The sequence below is a fragment of the Mirounga leonina genome, unplaced genomic scaffold, assembly GCF_011800145.1.
Source record: "Mirounga leonina isolate KUSES-001 unplaced genomic scaffold, KU_Mleo_1.0 Mir_454, whole genome shotgun sequence".
NCBI classification, from domain to species: Eukaryota; Metazoa; Chordata; class Mammalia; order Carnivora; family Phocidae; genus Mirounga; species Mirounga leonina.
Window position 1 is genome coordinate 8,952,071 of NW_023270763.1, and position 23,482 is coordinate 8,975,552.

Sequence of the window (23,482 nt, forward strand, 5' to 3'; positions counted from 1 at the left end):
AGGAGAGAAGCCTGAGCAAGTGATTTGGTTGGCCCCTTCGGTATGCAGGTCACCCATTGGCAGTCACTGGCACTTGGTGGCATCCACCCCCAGGTGCAATGGGAACAGCATCTACACAAATTCACAAACCTCTGCCAAGGATTAGTGGTTTCAAGATGAGGGAAAACCCTCAACGGAGCCAAGCCTGCTTGCGCCTGATAGCTTATCCTCCAGAGATAGGGAGATGCTCAGGGGAAGGGCCCTCCCCAAGGCAGCCGCTAAAGAGCAGTAATCAAGAGAGCCATGGAACAGACTCCTCTATAGATTCCTCTAGCATGCCCACAAAGTTCATCCTCCAAACCGAGACACATCTGGTATGGATATCTTTGGATTCACCATTTTTAGGGTTCACTCAGCTTCCTGAATCTGTAGGTTTGAGAATTTTCAGCCATTGTTTCTTCAAATAGCCCACCCTCTTTCTCCTCTCCTGGAACTACGATGACATAAATGTGTTTTGTGACTGATCCCCCAAGTCCCTGAGGCTTAGTTCACTTTTTTCCATTCTGTCTAGTTTCTGTCTGTTGCTCTCCATTGATTGGGGGTAATTCTGCTATTCTATCTTCCAGTCCTACGATGGAGCCATCCACAGAGTTTTCAATTTTCACTATGGTATTTTTCAGTTCTAAGATGTCTGTTTGGCTCTTCTTTATATCTTGTATGATTCCAACATAGGTGTCACCTTGATGTTGGCGTGTGTTGATTGGTTTTTCTCATTCAAGTTGAAATTTTCCTAGTTTTTAGTATGGTGAGTGATTTGTGATTGTATCCTAGACATTCTGGGAATAATGTTGTTACACTCTAATCTTATTTACATGTTCCCTTTTATCAGAGAGCCACCATGCGGGTGGGGGATGGAGGGTGCCAACTCATTGCTCTCATTCACAACCATGTCCCAGCAGGTACAACATCTTGGGGAAAAATTGGGCTCTGAGGAAGGGGAAGACAAGATGGTCCAAAACAGTCAAAGAGGGGCATCCAGGGACTAACATCTGAGCTGAGTCATGAAAAGTAACCGGGGTCCACCAGCCAGGTAAGGAAGATAAGAGAAGTCAGGGGAAGCACATACAAAGGCCAGGACTACGGAATAGCAGAGGTAATAGAATCTGGTGTGACTCGAGTGTGGTAAGATGGGATGCATTTGCACGTGTGGGTGCAAGGGTGTTCAGTAAGAGATGAGCCTTCTGAAATACACTGAGACCAGCATGTAAAGGGCCCACGAGCCCTCTCCATGTCAGGGGTCTTTGGGTCCTGGGCAGCCAGGAACAACTGGGTGGGGATGTGGCATGATTACAACTGTCATAGGTGGGAACCTGAACAACAGTGCCTCCACCCACCATGTCAGTACAATCATGAGGCCTTGACCAAGGCAGAACATGCCAGGCCAATGTTCCACAGGAGACAATAAGTGCCCCCAGCCGATGATCTTTCCCCCTATTTAACAGGGCTTGTGGGTGTGGTCTGGAGACATATGACTGGCACTGTGTCTGATGCAATGATGTAAAAGAGGAAGGAAGCCAGGAAAACTGGATGTGTGAAAGCATGACTTGGCAAGAAGCAGGTAGGAGAGCCAGCATCACTCAGCACAAATTGAGCTGACCAAGCCTCACAGGAGCAGACCACTGGAACTGCAGCTGGCATGGAGAGCCACGTGGGCTGGTTTCTCTCACCCCCTCTGTGGCCACCTGTCCCGAACTCCAAGTGGTGCAAACCCACAGCTCCCCTACACCCTTGGCAAATACTCCAGGGCTTTTTGTGGGCAGACATAGCAACACTATTAGAAGTTAGTGCAGGACTATATATGGGCACAGCATACTTCACAGGAGTTCTGTGAGGAAATAGAAAATATATATATTGGTCTCTGCCCCCTGTTGCTGGGACAGAGCTCCCAAAACCCTTGTAATTTCCTAAGTGATAAGAGCACTGGGAGCATCTTTTGTTCTAATGTGGCTCTGGGTGGGGTCCTGGATGGGAGATGGTCACCAGAAAGACCAAACCACAATTAGCAGCTTGAACTTTCAGCCCTGCCTGTCCCCTTCTCTAGAGATGGCAGAGGGGCTGTAAGTAGAGCTAATGACATGCCTACTGAGGAAGTCTCCCCAAAGATCCCAACAGTACAGGGTTCAGAGAGCATCCAGGTTGGTGAATGCATCCACATGTCAGCAGGGTGATGCACCGCAACTCCACAGGGACAGAAGCTTCTGTACTCAGGCCCTCTCCCAGACCTCACCCTGTGAGGGTTGTTCATCTGGTTGTTCATCTGTATCCTTTACTGTGTCCTTTAATAAACTGGTAAAGGTAAATGTTTCCCTAGATGTGTGAGCTGCTCTAGCAAGTTCACTGAACCCGAGGAGAGTGTTGTGGGGAACCCCCATTTATGGCTGATTGGTCAGAAGCACAGGTGACCACCTGGATTTGTGACTGGCACCTGATCTGGGGGAGCAGTCCCATGGGACAGAGCCCTTAATCTGACACCAGCTCCAGGCAGACCTTGTCAGAACTGAGCTAAGCTGTAGGATACCCAGGTGGTGTCACAGAACTGCCTGTTGTGGGGAACCCCCACCCCCACAGTTGGGGTCAGAAGTGCTGTGTGTGGCAGCAATGTCACCGTAAATGAGACACTGGAGAAAGAACTGGGCTTTTCTAACACAAGTTCATACCAGTTCAACCTCCTGACTACCCCTCTGCCTCAATTAATTTTGAATACAAATGAGGAAACGAGAAACCCAGGAAGCTGGAGGACTTGCCTTAGTTTTACGCCAGTTCTGGGCCGAACAGTTCTGAATTCTCTGCCTCTAGAGCATCAGCAGGCGTAAGGAGCAACAGGCTGATGAGAACCCCCAAAGGGCAATCAGAACCCTCCCCATGCAGGACACGTGTTCACACAACAAGCCTCAGCAAGGACGATGACACTCCCCCATGTTTTACAGAAATGGGAATGGGGTGGGCCAATGCCAGGATGGCCTCCCCAAACACTGAGGACTCATGAGGAGAGCTACAGAAGGGCTCCCCACTTAGCACCAAAGACTAAGTAACACCATCAGAAGGAGTCCCCAGGATGGAACGGTCACCAAAACATGCCACATGAGAAACAGTCCAGGAACTGGAGAGGTTTACCCTAAAGACAAGAAGCTTCAGAGGCAACAGGCCCATCCCTTCTTTGGGTAGTCGGAAAACAGAGGGAGAGGGCCCTGACGGCAGAAATCAGCCCTGGGAACGGAGGACAGAGATTTACACACTGCCCAAGAACTTTCTAACAAAGGTGTCTGAAGACAGAATGAGCTGCTGTGAGGCAGGGCCCCCAGCGCAGGACACGTGTCAACAGAAGGCTGGGTAACTCAGTGACAGAGAGAGTGCCTGCCAGCCCAGGAGCCAGGGACGCAGACCAACCAAGGGTATGTTCATTAAACTGGACTGGAGTGCCAAGCCTCTGACCTGAGCTAACTACTGGTTCCTGAGTCTCTTTCACCGAACCCTTTGAAACACATGCACACACACAGGGTTCTAGTTCACGATCAGCAAGAGCCATGGAAAGCAGAGGCAGACACCAACGCAGCGACAGAGGATCCCACGGCACAGCCTAAGGACTCGCGAAAGAGGAAGAGAAATGGGGAGGCTCAGAACAGGGCTCTGAAAAAGGCAGGAAGGGGGACATACTGACTCTCTAGATTAAAAAAAACCGGTCACAAGAACAGTGTGTGCCTCACCCAGAGCGGGGCTGTCTCCTCGGGCTAAGTGGGGCTCCTGGCTCCCTGGGCACACCAGCACCCGGTCTGCACTGTGCCTTTTCCCACCCACCTCGGTCTGCATAGACACAAGATGCTGCCCCTGGATGGTCCCTTCCCCGCTCTGGCGAAGGGAAGCCTGGGAATCTGTAAACCGTGATGGACAGGAAAAGGAATCCTGGACTCCACGCCCCGGGCTGCAACGACCATTTGTGCCCAGAAATCCCAGCCTCTAACTGAAAGCCTCCAGCCACAGGGGCCTTGCCACCTCCCCTCCTAGCCTCTCCCTGCTCAAATGCTGTATGTTAAAGGGTAAGAGCCACACACCTGTTTTCTCTCTGGAGTTCTCCTTCATGTCTTCCATACATAAATATATCACACATACACATACATATACGTACACACAAAAAGCAGATAAAATGTACAGTTGACCCTTGAACAACACGGGGGCTAGGGGCAACTAACACCCCGCACAGTCAAAAATCCACGTATAACTTTTGATTCCCCCCAGATGTTACTACTACAAGCCCACTGTTGACTGGAAGCCTTACCAATAACAGAAATAATCAATTATATACTTTGTATGTTGTATGAATTCTATACTGAATCTTACTGTAACATAAGCTATAAAAAAGAAAACATCATTAAGAAAATCATAAGGAAAGGACGCCTGGGTGGCTCAGTCACTTAAACATCCAACTCTTGATTTCAGCTCAGGTCACAATCTCAGGGTCATGAGATCAAGCCCTGTGTTGGGCTCTGTGCTGACCATGGAGCCTACTTAAGATTCTCTTCCTCTGCCCCCCTCCCTGCTCTCTCTCTCTCTTAAAAAAAGGAGGGGGGGCAGCACCTGGATGGCTCAGTTGGTTAAGCGTCTGCCTTCAGCTCAGGTCATGATCCCGAAGTCCCAGGATCCAGCCCCATGTTGGGCTCCCTGCTCAGCGAGGAGTCTGCTTTTCCCTCTCTCTCTGCCCCTCCCTCCTGCTGTGCTTTCTTTCTCAAATAAATAAAATCTTTTAAAAAATCATAAGGAAGAGGAAATATATTTACAGTACTGCATGTATATATATCGACAACAAGCCACGTAGAGGTGGGCCTGTGCAGTCCAAACCTGAGTTGTTCAAGGGTCGACCGTATTCTATTCTGTGAAACATTTTTCCATGTTGCTGGAGGGTCCTTTATAATGATACCTTTTTGGCTGCCACTGATTTGTTGTACCGTTATTTACTTAATTCCCTGTTCTTTGTTCATTAAAATAGGCTTGATCACTTAAATACACACAGGCACGAGGGGGAAAAGATGAGGAAAACCCTTCCCGCTGTGTGGAAGTTCACAGTCTGGTCAAGGAAACAGAGACAACACTATGGTCGAATGGGAACAATGCAGCAAAAATCAGTGTTTACAGAGTGCTGTGGGGACAGAGAAGAAGAAGTACGTGCCCCAGGGGAGTGGAGGAACACACCAGGGCTCTCTGGGCTGTTCCCAAGTTCCCACTTTGCTGGCGACCCGCGGCATGGGGGCCCACCACAAGTTACTGTTCCCTCCTCCTGGCCGCTGAGGTCAGAGCTCCGACGGGTTTACGTGGTTGGTCTGAGGCCACACGGCTGGCAGGTCGTGGAGCCTGAATTAAAAATGTGGGTCTGTTTTTCTGAGGTCCACCCTGACGTCCACTCTAAATAGTAAGAAAAGCATCTTGAAACAGAAAGCTTTTCTCTTTTGGAAAAAAATCCTTAGGGGAGCCTGGGTGGCTCAGATGGTTAAGCATCTGCCTTCGGCTCAGGTCATGATCCCAGGGTCCTGGGATCGAGCCCCGAGTCGGGCTCCTGGCTCAGCGGGGAGCCTGCTTCTCCCTCTCCCTCTGCCCCTCTCCCTGCTCATGCTCTCTCTCTCTCTCTCTCTGTGTGTCTCAAATGAATAAATAAAATCTTTAAAAAAAAATCCTTAAATTCTTAAGGAGATTTGAATCTTTATAACTCTTGATACAAAATGCTTCTCTCAAACAGGATCAACCGCCAGCCGGACTGATGAGTAAAAAAAAAAAAAAGGAGAAAAGACAAGACAGTGTAAATTGCCAATACAGGAAATGGAAGCGCAGAAAGCGTAGATTCTGCCCAGATTACAAATATAACATAGGAAATTACGACCAACTTGGCGCCAACATCGGATAATGTGGATAACTTTTTTAATAGACACAAACCACCAAAGCTCACCCAAGAGAAAGAATTCAGATTAGTGGTTAAAACCTTCACCGGACGCGAACTCCAGGAGCAGACAGCTTCACGGATATAGTCTACCAAACATCTGAGGAAGACCTGACACTAGTTCTGTACAAATCCTTTCAGAAAATAGAACAGAGGGCCACCCCACTTGTTTTATGAGGCCTGTATTACCCTGATACCAAAACCAGACAAAGACCATATAAAAAAGGCGACGGGCCAATATGCCTTTGGGGCAAGGGTCACGCGTGGGAGACCCCAGGGAAGCTACTGGCAGGCCGGACAACATGTAGTACCTTGCTCTGGGGTGTGGCTGCAGAGAGGCTATTCGTGTAAAAATTTCCCGAATTGCACACTGAAGGTCTGTGCCCTTTCACTGCATGTAAGTTACACTGCAACATAAGGGAGCATCCACAACACAACTGCGCATGTGCTCTGGCCCCAGGGACGGAAAAAAATGTCTGCATATGCATAAAATGATATGTGAGTGGATCGTCACAGAGCAGTAGCTCGGGGGGGAGATTTTAATTTTCTTCTCACTTGCTTTTTAATGTATTATTTGCTTGGTTTTCAAATAATGTGTGTGCTATTTACTTCATAAAAAATAAAATATTAAAACAAATGCCTAGCCCTCAGGGTCCAGTGATTCTCTTCCTGGGCTGTGCCTCTCACTGGGACCAGGGCACGATCGCCGCAGGACTGCTGGGAACGGCCCCAACCTGGCTGCTTAGGTTGTCAGTTCCAAACAACGCAATCTCATGGGCACCTGGGTGGTTAAGCGGCCCATTCTTGATTTCAGTTCAGGTTGTGAACGCAGGGTCCTGGGATCGAGCCCCACGTCAGGCTCCACGGTCAGGGGGAGTCTGCTTGGGATTCTCTCTCTCCCTCTGCCTCACTACCCCCCCCCCACACTCTCTCTCAAATGAACGAATAAATCTTAAAAAAAAAAAAAAAAAGTAGGTGGAACTATTCACTGAAAGACTGCCAAAACATACTGAATAAAAAAAAAAAGTTATATTCTCATTATGAGACCATTAATGAAATAAAAAGTATTTCTCCGGGAAAGTGACCCACGGTGACTTCCTCTAGGGAGCGTCTGCAATATGAGTGGGGTGGTGGGTGTCTCAGGGGCCCTTTGCTTTGTCCTTTTCTAATGAGATGGCTGGTATTCCTGGTACTCACTTGTTACTTCAGAAACTAAAAATAAATACACAGCAGCTGGGTTTCTTGCCACTGAGGAAGGGAGCCACAAACGTGGCAAGAGAGAAAGGGAAGGAGCGCGGTGTGAAGGAACGGCTGCTGTCAATGCACACAGGTGCGTGCGCGTGTGGGGTATATGTCCGATCCAGCTCCCAGATCCTGGCTTCTAAACACCGTTCTCCATCGGAAGGAACCAGGGCTCCTTGGAGGAATGGCGGGCTCCAGAACTAGGGCAGGAAAAGCAGTGACTGATTCTGGATCACTTTGCTGTGCCAACCAGGAAAGAAGGGCTGGAAGAATGACAGGGGACGTGTCAAAAGGACACAGGGTCCTGGAAGGGGTCCCCACTAGCCAAATCTGTGAGCACTGAAATAAATCCCAGAGTGACAGATTAGAACCATGAGGACAAAAGGAGAGCACACAAGTCAATACTGATATGAATACATACATGAATCAATAAATACCTGGATGAATAAAGAAAGTTCTTCCTTACAGTAGAATACCAACTAAGAAAATGAAAGACTTAGAAAATCACCAACTGGCAACCTCTATGGTGATAGAGCCGTTTCAGCAAGGATTGTTAGCGCTAAAACTTGCGGGTCAAAGTGTGATGAGAAACTTACTGACTGCATAGGGAAAAACAACACTTTACAGACGACAACCGGGCTGACATCACCATAACCAAGTAATCAAAGGTAATGGCTCCAATCCTGGGCCAGCGACATTGCCCACCACCTGCTATGGTGCTCAAAGGACACAACGCCATTTCTGTGATATTCTGCCAAAAATACACAATCTCAATCTTATCACTGTCTTATCAGCAGACAAATCCACCCTGGGGGACATGCTACAAAGTGATGGCCTGACGTTTTGGAAAATGTCAAGGGCAAATATGATAAAATAATGAACTGCTTTGGGGCATAGAAGAGTGGTTATGGTTAAATGCAACCTTGGGCCAGGAAAAGAAAAAGGAAGAAAATATTTTTCTTTTGCTATAAGAGACGTGAATGGCAAAATATGAATAAACTCCACATTCAGAAAAAAAGTGTATCGATGTGAATTTCCTGGTGGGAATTATTGTACTATGGTTCTGTAAGAAAACATCCTTGAATTTTAGAAAGTAAACACCGAAGTACTTAGGGGTAAATGAGCGCCCTATCTGTAACGTACTCTCAAGTAGATCAGGGAAAAAAATATCTAAAAAAAAAAGTATATATAGAGAGAGAGAGAAAGAGAGAGAGAGAGAGAGACAGAGTGAGAGAGAATAAAACAAACATAGTAAAATGTTAATATTTGGGGAAACTGAGTAAACAGTATTCAAGAATTCACGATTTTTGCAACTTTTCTGTAAATCTGAAACTATTTCAAAATAAAACAAGTTAAAAATATACATGATCAGGGACTCCTGGGTGGCTCAGTCGATTAAGCATCTGACTTCACCTCAGGTCATGATCTCAGGGTTCTGGGATCGAGTCCCGTGTCCAGCTCCCTGCTCATCAGGGAGCCTGCCTGTCCCTCTCCTTCTGCCTCTCTCCCCACTTGTTCTCTCTCTCAAATAAATAAAATCTTTAAAACAAAATACATGATCATTGAAAAACATATGCTAAATTTAAAAACATGAAGTAAAAGAATGTAACCCAAACATGTACTAGTTATTTTTCTTCTACCAGTTTTTTGTTGTATTGGTTTTTTCTTTACAGATTTTAAAGTCATCTCTACACCCCACGTGGGGCTCGAAGTCACAACCCTGAGATCCAGAGTTGCATGCTCCACCAACTGAGCCAACTAGGGGCCCCTGTTCTACCAGTTTTTCATATGTATATCATAAATTCCTTTTTACCATTATTGGTTTTATACTACATATAATTTTGTCCTGTTTTTTTTTTTCACATATGAAATTGTGAACGTGATAAATTCTCAAACGTTATCTCAGCCTATGAACATAAGAATCGCTTGCTGGATATTTTCACCATTATAAACAATGCCATGATAATCATGATTGATAGCTTTTCAAGATAAATCTTTGTGCACCTCTGACTACTTCCTTAGAACGGAGTTTCCGAAAATATCTTAGAAATATCTCTGAATCAAAAGGAATAAATATTTTGAAGGCTGTTAAATTACTTTCCAAAAAAGCAATTTATTTTCAACATTTTTCTGGAGATCTTCCTCCACGAGACCCCCCTGCTGACCCGGAGCGAAGGGAGCAACTTCATAAAGCACCATGCTCACAGAAGCCTGGGAGGAAAAGAAGTAAAAAGCAACCCCTAAGTACCAGGGGAGGCCATGATACCTGTGCCCCAGAGAGGCGGAAGAGTGAAGAAACTGGAAAGATGGATGTGCAGACCAGGCAGGCCTTCTCAGTGATGGAAACCATTCCCAGGAAATAAGACCCCTAGTGGTAGAAAGTAGGAAAGATGTGCGTGAGATGGTGCAGGCCCAGGGTCACAATCATACACTAACCTGAGGACCACAGCTTGGGGACATACGAGTTCCTCAGCTTAGCACTCCACTCCCCACCTGCTGCTCCTCGGCCCCCAGAGCCCTTCCCGGGGAGAGACCATCAAAGGCAGGGCAGTGGGTGGCACGGGGAGGAAGGAGTCCTGGGGAAGCACATTTCAATAATCATGTCCACCAATGGTGTCTGGAAACAGATATGTTTAAACTCCTTACGTCATGACATCATCACACACACACAAATCTCAAAGCCTCTCTGAGCTTCCGTTTCTTCCTTTATAAAATGGGGATATTACTACCTACCTCACAGGGCTGTTGGCGGAATTATGAAAGACAAAAATGTGTGCAGGGTGAATCCTGCATAACGAAGACAGGAACAACTGTTCCGTTCTGTGCCTAGCGTACTGGATGTGCTCAAGCTATGAGAATGTACATCCATGGCAGAATACTTCGGCTCTGGCCCCTGGAAGCCAGTCTCGGTGACTTCCAGAAGCTCTTCGATTTCCTTAAGAGTTTAAGAGAATACGATCTGGAGAAACCCAAAAGCTCTGGAGAAGCCCAACCTTTACTGAGGGGAAAGTTAAACTTGGGGTTCTGAGGTCTAGAACTCCCAGAATCTGTCCAATTCTGCCAGACCAGAGGGCTTGCCCAGAGATTTGCCTCCAGCTGAGCTGGAACTGGAGGGACCAGCTCCCCTCCTTCAACTGCTACCCCTGGGGCCAACAGGAGCAGGGTGAGTTCCCACGCAACGTCTTTCAACTGTCCTTGATTGGGGAGGTGACAAAGGCCCCAGAGGCTACTGTGAGGGGGACAGAAGACAATGCCTGGCAGAGGGCAGGCACAGAAGAGCCCAGAAGGCCTGCAGTCACTCTAAAAGGTGCTGCAACAGCCCTTCTGGCCTCACAGGCGGGGACCCTGAACTCCTGCCAGGCCCAGTGCCCCTCTGGCCCAGTTGGTCTACCATCTGTAGACAAGGTTAGCTCAGTCTTTGCCAACTTCCACCAGTCAGAATGGCAACGGATGGCCACCTTTATCCCACTTCACCTGTCTTCTGGCATGAAGAATAGCCTGGATTATTTTAGCAGGAAGACAAAACAAAACAAAAACCTACCTACCTTTCATGTATTCCTCCACGATGACAGTATTAGGTCAAAATTTCAAATGCCCCCCCATTCCAGGATCCCCTAAAGAAAGGGAGTCCCTCCTTCTGCCTCGTCTACTGACTCTGGGAGTCCTCTATTTCTGTCACAGCAAAGGAAACCAAGGTTACTTTCCAAAAGTCATATTTGAGCTTCTACTAAAATCATGACTTTTCAGGGCACCTGGGTGGCTCAGATGGTTAAGCATCTGCCTTCAGCTCAGGTCATGATCTCAGGGTCCTGGGATCGAGCCCCACATCGGGCTCCTGGCTCAGCAGGGAGCCTGCTTCTCCCTCTGCCTCTGCCCCTCCCCCTTCTTGTGCACGCGCTCTTTCTCTGTGTCTCAAATGAATAAAATCTTTAAAAATAATAATTAAAAAAAAACAAAATCATGACTTTTCTAGCTAGAAGTGGTTTCACAGAGGAGGGACCGTAACACTGAGGGGAGCAAAATAGCCCCAGCTCTGTTTTCTTTCTCTGATTTCTCTCTAGTCCACTTGATTATAAAACAGTATTAGTAGCCAAACGGGCAGGGGGCCATGATGAAAAGGGTGTGGGACTTGGTGGGAGTTCAGAGACCCAAATTTGGGGTTCCCACCATCTTAGTAAATCATTTCCCCTCACCGAGGCTTGGCCAATGAGATGGGCTATCAGTTCTTGCCAGGCTTTTGCACCAATGATGCTTGTGGAAACATTCTGTGAAGTATCACAGACACGCTGGTGGTTGAGGACATAGAAGACAAGGGTCAAAGGTAAAACTGCCTTGAGGTGAAACACCCCACTCATACTAAAGAGCGGCTCTTCCACATCCATCAAGTATGCTATGTGCCCAGCACTGTGCTGGGCATATAAGCGAGGACAAACTAAGTCAGGGAATGTTCTGCCCCTCCCATGAAGAGACACAAGTGGTGGTTATTTCCTTGCCAGAATGAACAGTACAGATGGCCAGGGCCAGTTCACAGCTGGGTGAGGCTGGTGTGAGTCCAAGTGGCTAGGGAGGGCTTCTCAACCGAGGGAGGGACAAAATGGCAGGTCATAGAAAGGTGGGGGGGAAGAGCGTCCAGAAGGGCCTGAAGGGAAAGTGGGCTCACAGCTTTAGAGGGAAAAGCACCAGTTCAAAATTCCTCTGCCACTTAATAGTTTTAGGACTTTGGGCAAATCTCAACATCCCTCGGCCACTTTCCTATCTAAAGTGGAGTATCACCACCGCGGAGAACTCTAACAGGGCTATGGGAGAGTAACATGGGGGAAACTGCAGACACACAAAGAATGCTGGATTACTGTCCCTCCCATTCCTATTCTCTGGCGCAGATCAGAGTGAAAATCAGCATTGTCACCGAGCACCCACATTTTGGTTTCTAAAGACCATTCTCCAATAAAAGGAACCAGGGCTTCTTAAAGAACTAGCTGGTTCCAGGGCTGGTGCATGGGAAAACAAAAGATAAGCCTGGAATGTCTCTAGTGCTGTAAATTAAGGAAAAGCTCAAGGAAACACGGGGCTTGAACCAGGAGACATCTCAATGGAGGTCCTGATGGCTAAAGCTAGAGCAATTTAAGCACCCAAATAAATAATGTTCTTGGATGGGGGGGGGGTGTAATTCATTTCTACGGCATTTTTTTTATTGTGGCAAAATACACATAACCTAAAATTTGCCATCTTAAAGTGTATAGTTTAGTGGAATTGAGTACATTCAAAATGATGTACAACTGGGATGCCTGGGTGGCTCAGTGGGTTAAGTGTCTGCCTTCAGCTCAGGTTATGATCCCAGGGTCCTGGGATCGAGTCTGCATCAGGCTCCCTGCTCAGCAGGAAGCCTGCTTCTCCCTCTGCCTGCCGCTCCCCCTGCTTGTGCTCTCTCTTTCTGACAAATAAATAAAATCTTTAAAAAAAATTTTTTTTAATGACGCACAACCATCACCACCACCTAGTTACAGAAGTTTTTCATCACCCCAAAGGAAACACAGTACCCAGGAGGCAATCAATCCCCATCGCCCAGCCCCCGGCAACCTCTCATCTACTGCCTGTCTCTGTGAATTTCCTTATTACAAACATTTCACATGAATGAAATCATACAATCAGCAGGTCCTTTGTGAATGGCTTCTTTCACTGAGCATCACGTGTTCAAGCTTCACCATATTGTAGCAGGTGTCAGCCATTCACTCCTGTTTACGGCTGACTACTAGTCCGACGTACGGATCTACCACACTCTACTTATTCATTCATTAGACGATGGAATTTGGGTTGTTTTCACTTTTTGGCTATCACAAATAATGCTGCTACGTTCACGTACAAGCCTTTGTGTGAGTGCCTGTTCTCAATTCTCTGGGTAGATAACTGGACGTGGAATTGCTGGGTCATGTGGTCATGCTATGCTTAATGCATGGAGGAACTGCCACGCTGTTTTCCCCAGCGGATGCACCACTTCCCATTCCCATCAGCAACATATGAGGGTTCCAATTTCTCCATGTTCCCGCCAACATCAGTTTATTTTTTTCTGGTTAGTTTTTGTTTTAAATAGCCATGCCAGTGGGTGTGAAGTGGTATCTCACTGTGATTTAGATCTGCCTTTCCCTAACGACAAATGATGCTGAGAATTTTTCATGTGCTTGCGGCCATTTGTGTATCTTCTTTGGAAAAATATCTGTTCAGGTCCTTTGCTCATTTCTCAATTGGGTTGTTTTTTCTTGTTGTTGAGTTATGAGTGTTCTTTACATATGCTAGATACTTGAGCCTTATCAGATATATGATTTGCAAATACTTCTCCCCATTATTTGAGCTGTCTTTTCGCTTTCTTGATAGGGTCCTTTGATGCATCAAAGTTTTTTCATTTTTATGAAGTCCATGTCTTAGCTCAGACTGCTCTAACAAATATCCTAGACCAGACAGCTTAAACAAGAAACATTTATTTCTCACAGTTCTGGAGGCTGGAGAATCCAGATCAAGGCACCAGTAGATCCAGTGTCTGGTGAGAGCCTGCTGCCCGGCTTGTAGATAGCTGCTTTCTCATATTCACACATGAGAGAAAGCAGAAAGAGGAAGCAAGCCCTCCCGTCACTTTTTTTTTTTTAAGATTTATTTATTTTTAGAGGGGGGTGGGGGGAAGGGCAGAGGGAAAGAGAGGATCCTCAAGCAGACTCCCCACTGAGCAGGAGCCTGATGTGGGACTCAATCCCAAGACCCTGAGATCATGACCTGAGGCAAAATCAAGAGTCGGCTGCTTAACCGACTGAGCCACCCAGGCACCCCCCTCTCCTGTGACTTCTTATAAGGGCACTAATCCCATTCATGTGGGTTCCACCCTCATAACCTAATTACCTTGCCAAAGCCCTACCTAATACCATCACATTAGGGGCTAGGATTTCAACGTATGAATATTAGGGGCACACAAACATTCAGTTCAAAACAGTCCAATTTATCTGCTTTTTCTTTTGTTGCTATGATTCCGGTGTCATATCTGAGAAACCACTGCCAAGTCCAAGGTCATTAAGATTTACCTCTATATTTTCTCCTAAGAGTTTTATATCTCTGACATTTGTTTAGGTCTTTGATCCACCTTGAGTTGATTTTTGTATATGGTGTAAAGTATCCAGCTTCATTCTTGTTGTATGTGGATATCTAGTTGTCCCAGCACCATTTGTTGAAAAGACTATTTCCCTTTATCGAATGGCCTTGGTACTCTTGTCAAAAAGCACTTAACCATATATGTATGAATTAGGTTCTGGATTTCAATTCTATTCCATTGACCTATAGGTCTGTCCTTATAATAGCACCACACTGCCTTAATTACTGTAGCTTTCTGGTGGGTTTTGAAATCAGGAAGTATGAGTCTTCCCATTTTGTTCTTCATCCTCAAGACTGGCCATCTGAAGTTCCTCGAAATTCTGTAGGAATTTTAGGATCAGCTTCTCCATTTCTGCATAAAAAGCCATGAGGATTTTGATAGAGATTGCACTGAATTTGTGTTCTGTTTTGGGGGCAGGGGATGTAATGCCATTTTAATGATATTAAGACTTCTGGTCCATGAACACAAAATGTCTTTCCATTTATTTAAGTTTTTTTTATTTTCTTCCAGCAACGTTTTGTAGTTTCCCGTGGAAGTCTTCCATCTCCTTGTTTAAATTTATTTCCAAGTATTTGATTCTTTTTGATGCTACTGTAAATGGGATTGTTTCCTCAATTTTTCCTCTTTGAATTGTTCACCGCTAGTACTGGGTTTTGAACAGTAGAATAAATAAATACCCATGACTCCATAGTGATATAAATAATCAAATAAATAAAGCAATAGGAGAGAAGGCACAGCTCTTCCTCACAAGATTCCAACTAATAAATATAGGAGGAAAGAGGGAAATAGAGAATTGCCATTAGACAGATCCCCAGTAAGAATTATTGCAGACGAGACCTACCAGTAGATGTGCTAAAATTAGTGGGCAAAAGTCCCGGGGGAAACAGGATTTGCACGGTCTCAAAGTTCTCTCTCCCAAGATACTTATTAACTACAAAGAGGAAAATAGTAGCTTTGCAGACACCAACCCAACCAAGAAATCACGGTAGACGTCACTAGTAATGAGCCCCCCGAGACAATGTACTCAGAAGGACACAGCACCATCTTGGTGGTTTTCTTGCCACAGATGCATTACCTCCCTCCAAACAAAAGAAAACATTGGTCAAACCCCAACTGGGGTGGGTTCTATAAGGTAACAAAGCTAGGACAGGCGAAGGAACTGTCAGAGATGGGAAGAGACTACAGAGGCATGACAACTAGGTGCAAGGCAGGATCTTGGACAGGACCCTAGGACAGATGGAAGACGTTAGTGGAAAAACAACTAGTAAAATTTTAATAAGGGATGTTGTTTAGTTCAGGGGTTGGCAAATTATGGTCAAGCATTGACTCAGGCTGCAGACTACTTTTGAAAATAAAGTTTTATTAGAATAGTCATGCTCAATCATTTACAGATGACCTACAACTGCTTTCTTGCTAAAACACCAGAGTTGGGGACTTGTGACAGACATCTTACAACCCACGAAACCTAAAGTATTTACTTCCTGGCTCTTTACGGAAAAAGTTTGTCCGGGGGTGCCTGGGTGGCTCAGGTCATGATCCCGGACCTCGGGGAGTCTGCTTCTGCCCCTCCCCACACTCCTTCTCTCGTTCACTCTCTCTCAAGTAAATAAAATCTTTAAAAAAAAAAAAGTTTGCCCACCCTAGGTTTATAGTTAATAATACCATACCAATGTTAATTTCCTAGTCTTGGTAACTGTATTATAATTTTATAAGATATTAACACCAAGGGAAACTGGGTGAAAAATATAAGGAAACTCATTTTGCACCATTTTGGCAACTTCTCTGTAAGTCAAAAATTGGTTAAAAATAAAAAATGTTTAAAAATAACCCAGCGGCATCCTTCCTGCAAGGTCTTCCCATCAGCTTCCCTAGACACATCTTTCACACTGCTGCCTCTTCTTTCTTCACTGTTCTTCCTCCTAAGAATGTTCTTCCCTTTTCTATAGTAGCCACCAAAGCTGTGTCTTCAACGATGAACTCACGTGCCACTTCCTTCATAAAATCTGCCCCTGCTCCTTCCTACGCATGCTCAGTGACAGCAGGAAGCAGCACCTGCCTTATAGGAAAGTTCCTTCCTTCCCCATCTCCTTCTCTCACCTGATCAAGAACAACTTAGGATCAAGAGGTATGGCTTGGGGGCACATGGGTGGCTCAGTTGCTGACGTGTCTGCCTTCAGCTCAGGTCATGATCCCGGGGGTGGTCCAACTCCTGGCTCACAGTGGTCCCAGTGAGGTCCCACGCTGGGTCACCCTAGGTTCGGCCAGCAGTAGGCTGTGCCATTCAGCAAAACCTGAGTGCGCTAGGGCAGCGAGGACCAGGTAGCCATGTAAGGCTGCTCTGGGCAACAGCTCCACATCCAGAGCAGGCAGTAGGCTTTCTTTTTGTCCGCCAAGCGGCTTCACAACCCATCATCCTGCCTACGAGAGGACAGGAAGCCAGGGTTCTGACGGCAGACTGTGACGGGGACGTGGGCATCCCCTTCCCGGGAGGCCAATATTAACAAGAGGTCAGGTGAGACTGCCATGGGGCTGAGGCCTCAGATGGCACTGTGTGGAACCCCCCGCTCCGCCCGTGCTTCACCTTGACATTCGGCCATGCTGCGCATCAGATCAAATGTGTACCGAGGTCATTTCCGTGATCTGTGTCTGTGGACTCATGCCATGCTTTTAAGCCACAAGATCTGGGGGAAAGGGTTATTAAAAACTCACAACATGAGCAAGTCCGTAATAATCAGATGCTAGAGGACCACCCTGTGGTGTCTATAAAAGCACCCACGATGATCAGACCATTTACAAGACTGCTCGTCAGCACTAAACCATTAGCTAATGATGGTTTCTTACTGCCCCGACCACATTCTCTTCGAGGGTGAAACACAAAACCCTCTGGTGCTGGGCTGACGTTACACTGTGCCGTCACCTGGGATACTGGGTCACGCGAAGTGTTCCTGGGGCTGGCAGTTGAGGCCGCCCTCTGACAGATGTTGCCGGGACAGCTGCTGCGTACTTGGCCACAGGCAGCTGCCCCCGCACGGGTTGCGAAAGCCACGGCTCCCACTGCACTGCTGTGGCTTCCTGCTGGGAAAGAGGCGACCCACATCACACGACACACCCAGGGGAGGGGCAGGGAGGACATTTCTCTAGGCCACCGGACTGGGAAAAGGTGTCTTCCTCTGACCCCCACACACACCCCAAGGAGGAGCTCACCGCCTAACGTGACGCAATGTCTGGCAGAGGCCAGGTGACTCCGCTCGGCTCTTGGCTCCCATAAGGGGACTCAGTAGGGCGAGCCGCTCTGTCCATGTGACTCCACGACCTCAATGGATAAATTCCAAGTTGCTGTGATGGGAGGAAGCCTGTGAGAGGGATCAGCCCCCGTTCTTCAATGCTTCAGGCTGGAAGCGACACACGTCACCCCCCTCAAGAGGGCTAAGAAATGCAGGCAAGCTCAGAGACACGTGGTGAGCCGTGCACGAGTCTGCCGCAGGTGCGCACAACCCGCCTGAGGCGACGGGCAGCCGGGGGCAGAGCCAGCGGGAGTCCAGCGGCTCAAGGACTCGTGGCCTTTTTTTTTTTATTTATACATCTGAGAGAGAGAAGGCGTGAGCGGGGGAAGGTGCAGAGGGGGAGAATCTCAAGCCGACTCCCTGCTTAGCGCAGAGCCTGACTCGGGACTCAATGCCAGGACTCTGAGATCACAACCTGAGCCAAAACCAAGAGCTGGACGCTTAACCAAGTGAGCCACCCAGGCGCCCCAAGGACTTGTGGCCTAGTCACTGGATTTTTAAAAATGGAGCTCTAATTCACGTACCGTAATATTCATCATTTTAGAGGACACAACTCAGTGGTCCACCCACACTGTGCGCTCACCACTGCAGTCTAATTCATGAACACTTCCATCACCCCCAAAGAAAACCTCGTACCCATCAGCAGTCGCTCCGCGTTCCTGATTTGCCTTCCCCCCTTTCTCTGGACATCGGGAACCTCTGGACAAACTCCAAGCGCCACTAGCAGCCACACACTATCCATAACCCGAGGTCCCCCACCATCACTTTCTGTTTGCCTCGTCTATTTATATCTAAATACTACCTGTAGTAACAATTAACATGTATTAAGCCCCTGAAATAGGACGTTCTCCCATTTCATTTCATCCCTACAACAACTCTCTGAGGTACAGGAACTGTAATCACCACAGAGGATAAAGCACCTTGTCCAAAGGCAGGGAACGGATAAGCGGTAGAGTCAGGCTTCAAACCCAGACCAGCGGGCATCAGAACCACCCTCTCCTCCACTTCTTTGCCCTGCAAAACCTTTACGGAACAGGGCAAAGTTATAGCTCGAAGTTGCTTCGCTGAATGACCTGGGGTGCGTCTGGCAGTTAACATCCCGGTGGTACCATCGGGTGACGGTGCTGCTCAAAATTAAGCCACACCTGGAGATGCGGGAGAGGCCGGTGTGGGGCGGGAGCTCCTTGAGTCTCTGAGCCCCCGGTGCTCAGGAGGCCTCGCACAGGCACTTGGCTGACAGCTGCCGAATGGCTAAATCAACACAATATCCCGGGCCAAAGTCATCACTCCGCCCTTAAAGGTACAGCCTGCTGGCCCTTCAGCCGGGAGCACTGGAACGGGATCAGTACAGCCTTCTGACACCTCTTGGCTCTGCTATGGTCACTCACTAAGGGGAAGAAGCCAAGCCAGGCCTTTCAACTTTCCCAGCAAAATGGCAGGACGCTGCACGTGGAATGTGCTAAGAGCCTCATGACCTCCACTGTGACCTGCCTGCCTCCCAACCTCTGGCAAAGGGACTCTCCCCACCCACTCTCCCAGGTTCTCCTGCTTTCCCCCTCTGCCTGCAGGAATACATCCCGCCAAGAGTCTTCTCTTGCTCCCATTCCCCCAAAGGTCTGCCCATGCAGTATTACAATAGAGACTGATGTTCTCTGCACTTACCCAAGCGGGTCCCAGGAAGGGCTCCCTGTGGGCCATGCTCCTCTGTTGTATGGAACATTCCCTCTGCCGGGGGCCTGAGCCACCATCATCCTGTTGGTCCTGTCCACACACAAGTGCAGTCCCAGCACCTCTAAGAGGGCCTGGTACTCACAGGTGGTCTACAAACACCTGCTGGGCATGGAAGTTGCTGCCCACTGCCTTATTCAATAAGCCCCGGATAAAGGCCCAGAGAAAAGTGCTTCTCGTGCTAAACTGACCTGCCTCCTTTTCCCAATAATGCTTGCTGTTCAATCCCATCCTTCTTTGGCTTACCTTCTAGGAAGCTCTGAACTGAGTTTTGTGCTTAATCCAACAGCTGCCCTTGACTGCCTTATCATACGATTACCTGCCTCCCAGGGTCCTCTCAATTACTAGGCTCTCAGCTTTTAGTTATTTCCTTGGTTTGGGGTTTGGCTGAGGAGTGTGTTGGCCTTGGAATTCAACTAACTTAAAACCCAGTTGGGCCATGAAAGAACATGGGTCTTGTAGGTAGACAGACCTTGGTTCAAACCCCAGATATGCTACCTCCACACAATGGGACCCTAGGCACATGATCACTCAGCCTCGGGCCCATCACTGACCACCCTCACAGTGTTCTGATGACTACATGAGACACAAAATACCCAGCACGGGACCTGACATACAACAGACACTCAAAGGTTACACTAGAACCCTCTTATTAATTTCAGTAGCATTTTTTAAGTAAACACATTGATTCAGGTTTTTGGCCTCCAGGTAATGATTTGGAAGTATGTAGAGAGACTTAGAATACTATGGGGGAGATACCCAAGTTCCTTCTCTTTTTCAATTATAAAATGATTCATTACTGAATTATTGAATAAACTAGTAACTGCAGGAGGAACTTGAGACATTTCAATTGTCATACCTAGATGGAAAACTAAAATCCTCCCAAAAATTCATATTGCACCTCAGAGTAATCTTGAAAGACACAGATCAGACCCAACATTGACATCTGGGCTCAGTCCATATGCAGAAGGAAGCAAGAGACTACAGAGAGAGAAGTCATAATCACTCATTCGCCCATTCTCTCCCCTGTTCAGCCAGTTAGCATCCAGTGAGTGCCCACCTTATGACTGGCCTGGTACCATGCACTGGCTTACTCTTGTGGCAATGATGGGGAGGTTCCCTGTTCCCAATGAATTCACATTCTGTTCCAACCATACTGCCATTAGGGGGAGGGAGGATTAGGCTCCTTCTATTACCAGCCACTTCCGTATCCTTTGGGGGGGGGGGCAGACGGGGGAGGAAGGGAAAATCAGCAAACAATCTGACAGCGACATCAATCTTTGAGCAAAGGAAGGGTGATCAATCCAGCATGGATGGGTCTTGAGAAGCAGTGGGAGGAGTGGGAAGGAATTATGGACTCAGGGGGGCCAATTAGGGGCGAGCGCGGCAGAAAATGAAGGGGCTACAATAACACCACAGCAGGGCGGGAGAGAGCGAGCCAAAGACGGAAAACGGACAGGACTGCATGGTGGTGGAAACCCAGAATGAAGAGGAAGGCAGAGGCCAACCGGTCTTTTGTCTTTAGAGCATGAGGGACCAGGAAGACCGTGAGGTCACTAACAGGGAGAGAGAGACATTACTGGCGAGGAGCTGGGGCGGGAGGGGACAGCGGGGGAGGGTTCCCGCAGGTGGGATGGGAGGTTTCATCTCTGTTGCCATGCTAACCGACTTTTTAGAGTTTGCGAATCATATTACATAAAGCCCTGCGCCCAACCTGTCCACATGACACTGTTCGGTTTCTTAAACAATCACAAAGGTTCTGAAACCCTTAACTGAAACCAACAAATGCTGTTCCTCATTGGACTGCAAATCCGGATGGGAAAACTTGCTGATGCCTGGAATGTGTCCCAATCTAAACCCTACCCCTAGAAGAAGCCGGGCACAATTGGCTGATGGGTTCTCCCGTGTATTCAAGAACCACCATCCCTGTTTGGATGGAAACCGACCCCAGGCGACCTATGGATAGAGTCAACACCTCTGAATTCAGAGGTGAGCACAAGTTCACATGTTCCTACCCAGCCCTCAAACCTTTGTACGGACCCAGCCTACCCAATGCAATGATGTTGTGTGCTAGCGAGGATCGAAGTACCACAAGGTCACAGTGCTATTACGTGAGCACCAAAGGAACAGGTCATGTGGAAGGCAGAGCTTGGTAAATGCGGGGCGGGGGGGGGGGGGGATAGGAAAAGGCACTGAAGATAAAATGAGGGGAGATAAAAAAAATGACTAAACATAATTCATAAATTTCACCCAGAAGCAAATTACATAAGTCACACATCAGAGGGCACACCCCACAGAGTCCATCTTTCTCTGTGAGTACAACCAGGTAACAAAAGCCAACTTTTTCCATTCTATTTCCCTACCATAGGATCTCTTAAAGAATCCAATTCTCTGAGAAACAATCCATGGCTGATGACACCACCGTTTGGCCCACCACTATAGTCCAGTTTGGCCTTGAAACTGATCCGTTTCTGGGAGGCATGGGTCTGATTCTCTGAGCTGTGTGTGTCTGATTCTCTGTGTACAGACGCTGAGCAAAGATCAGAATGCCTCTCCCCTCCAGCACCCCAATTAAAGGAGATTTCCCCCACCACAGTCACCTCTTTATAAATGAAACAAGACCCCCACATCAGCAGTTTTCTCCACAAGACACCCAGAAGAAGGCCTGGGTCCCCCAGGTGCTTTGTTCACCACCTACCCCAGTGTTAACCGACTTGCCACACCAATCAGCATCAGGCATAACCAGCTGATGAATTCGGCTCCAGGGGACCCAACCAACAGACCAGCCTTCAAAGAGCCATGGTTTGCCCCATGGGACTCCTCCACCACCTTCACACACACACACGCACGCATCCCGACAGGTACACCACACAACTAACGTAAACACCTCACCTGGGGAGGGGGCTGGGAGAAGGAAAAACACCTTGAGGATGCAGAACGCTGAAACAGTAGGATACAGATTGAAGCAGAGTAAGATTCCCAAATGATGAATTCACCCAGAAAGGAGGATACTAACAGTAAGAAAGTCCGAAAAGCCAATACAAGAATACGCTGCTCTGTGCCAGTCACGTCATCGACCTATTGAAAAGCCTTCCCACCTGGGAGGCTCAGTCAGTGAAGCGTCCAGCTCTTGATTTTGGCTCAGGTCGCGTGATCTCAGAGTGGTGAGATGGAGCCCCAACTCAGGCTCCACACTGAGTGTGGAAACTGCTTAAGATTCTCTCTCTCCCTCTCCCACTGCCCCTCCTGCTCATGTTCTCTCTCTCTCTCTAAAATAAAATAAATATTAAATAAATAAGTAAATAATTAAAAGCCTTCCCATCACTTAGCAAGGTTCACAAGACTCCTTCAGAGAAGCCCCGATTGCTTCCTCGCCTCATGCAACCTACACCCTACACCCCATACACCCTACACCCCCCGGGGGGAGGTGTGCCTTGGTGGGCTCAGTGAATTCCTACCTACCCTTCAAGACCCAAATCAAATGTCACTTCTTCTGTGGAGGCTGGCATGACCCCCAAATAAAGGCAGCTCAACCTGAGTGCTCCCCTGAGTGCACACGGTGGGCTCAGCACCAAAGACGAGCACTTCACATGCATTATCTCAAGAACGAACCCCACACACTCCGCCATAACTGTTTATGTTGGTTCCCCGCCGTGTCAGAATTCCCAAGTACCTGAACCGGGCCCTAAACATAGAAGCTTGGACCCTGAGGGCCAAAGATAGGTTTTTGAAGTGTCATTCCACAGGGATGGAAACACTGCCAAGAATGGGAAGAACTAACTGCTGAAAAATAAACACCTTTGGAACTGTCCCAGGAGGCAGGTGAAGCAGGATTCTTTTTCCCACTTCATGGCTAAAGACAGAAGGCCTGGCGTGGGCCAACGCCTGTATAAGCCGGTAAGCTACCTCTGCCCCAGGAGCCTCTCCCCACCTGCCTGGTGAGTCTACATTTCTATCAAATGCCAGACAACAAAACTGCACAGAAAAAGCAGCTTTGTTCTGTAGCCTATAAAATAATAATAGAGGACTGGCATTACCTATCTCCCCAAGATACTCATTTCATTTATGTTTCTTACACTATAATGAAATGTACAGTGAGACATACAAGACAGACATACTTAGGGGCACCTAAGC

At 47.6% G+C, this 23,482-nt stretch overlaps 1 protein-coding gene across 4 annotated transcripts in view; it reads right to left on the reverse strand.

Moving 5' to 3' along the window:
• Window positions 1–23,482, reverse strand: part of LOC117999470 (NADPH--cytochrome P450 reductase) — a 59,212-nt gene that overhangs the window by 31,715 nt on the left and 4,015 nt on the right. For 2 of the 4 annotated variants that reach the window (XM_034988599.1, XM_034988604.1), the window contains one exon: window positions 9,471–9,572. The exons of the other annotated variants lie outside the window; for them this stretch is intronic. In XM_034988599.1, coding sequence (XP_034844490.1) covers window positions 9,471–9,554 — 84 coding nt within the window. In that variant the 5' untranslated portion in view covers window positions 9,555–9,572. Of the gene's footprint in view, window positions 1–9,470; window positions 9,573–23,482 lie in introns of those variants that run through there. 4 annotated transcript variants of the gene reach the window in all.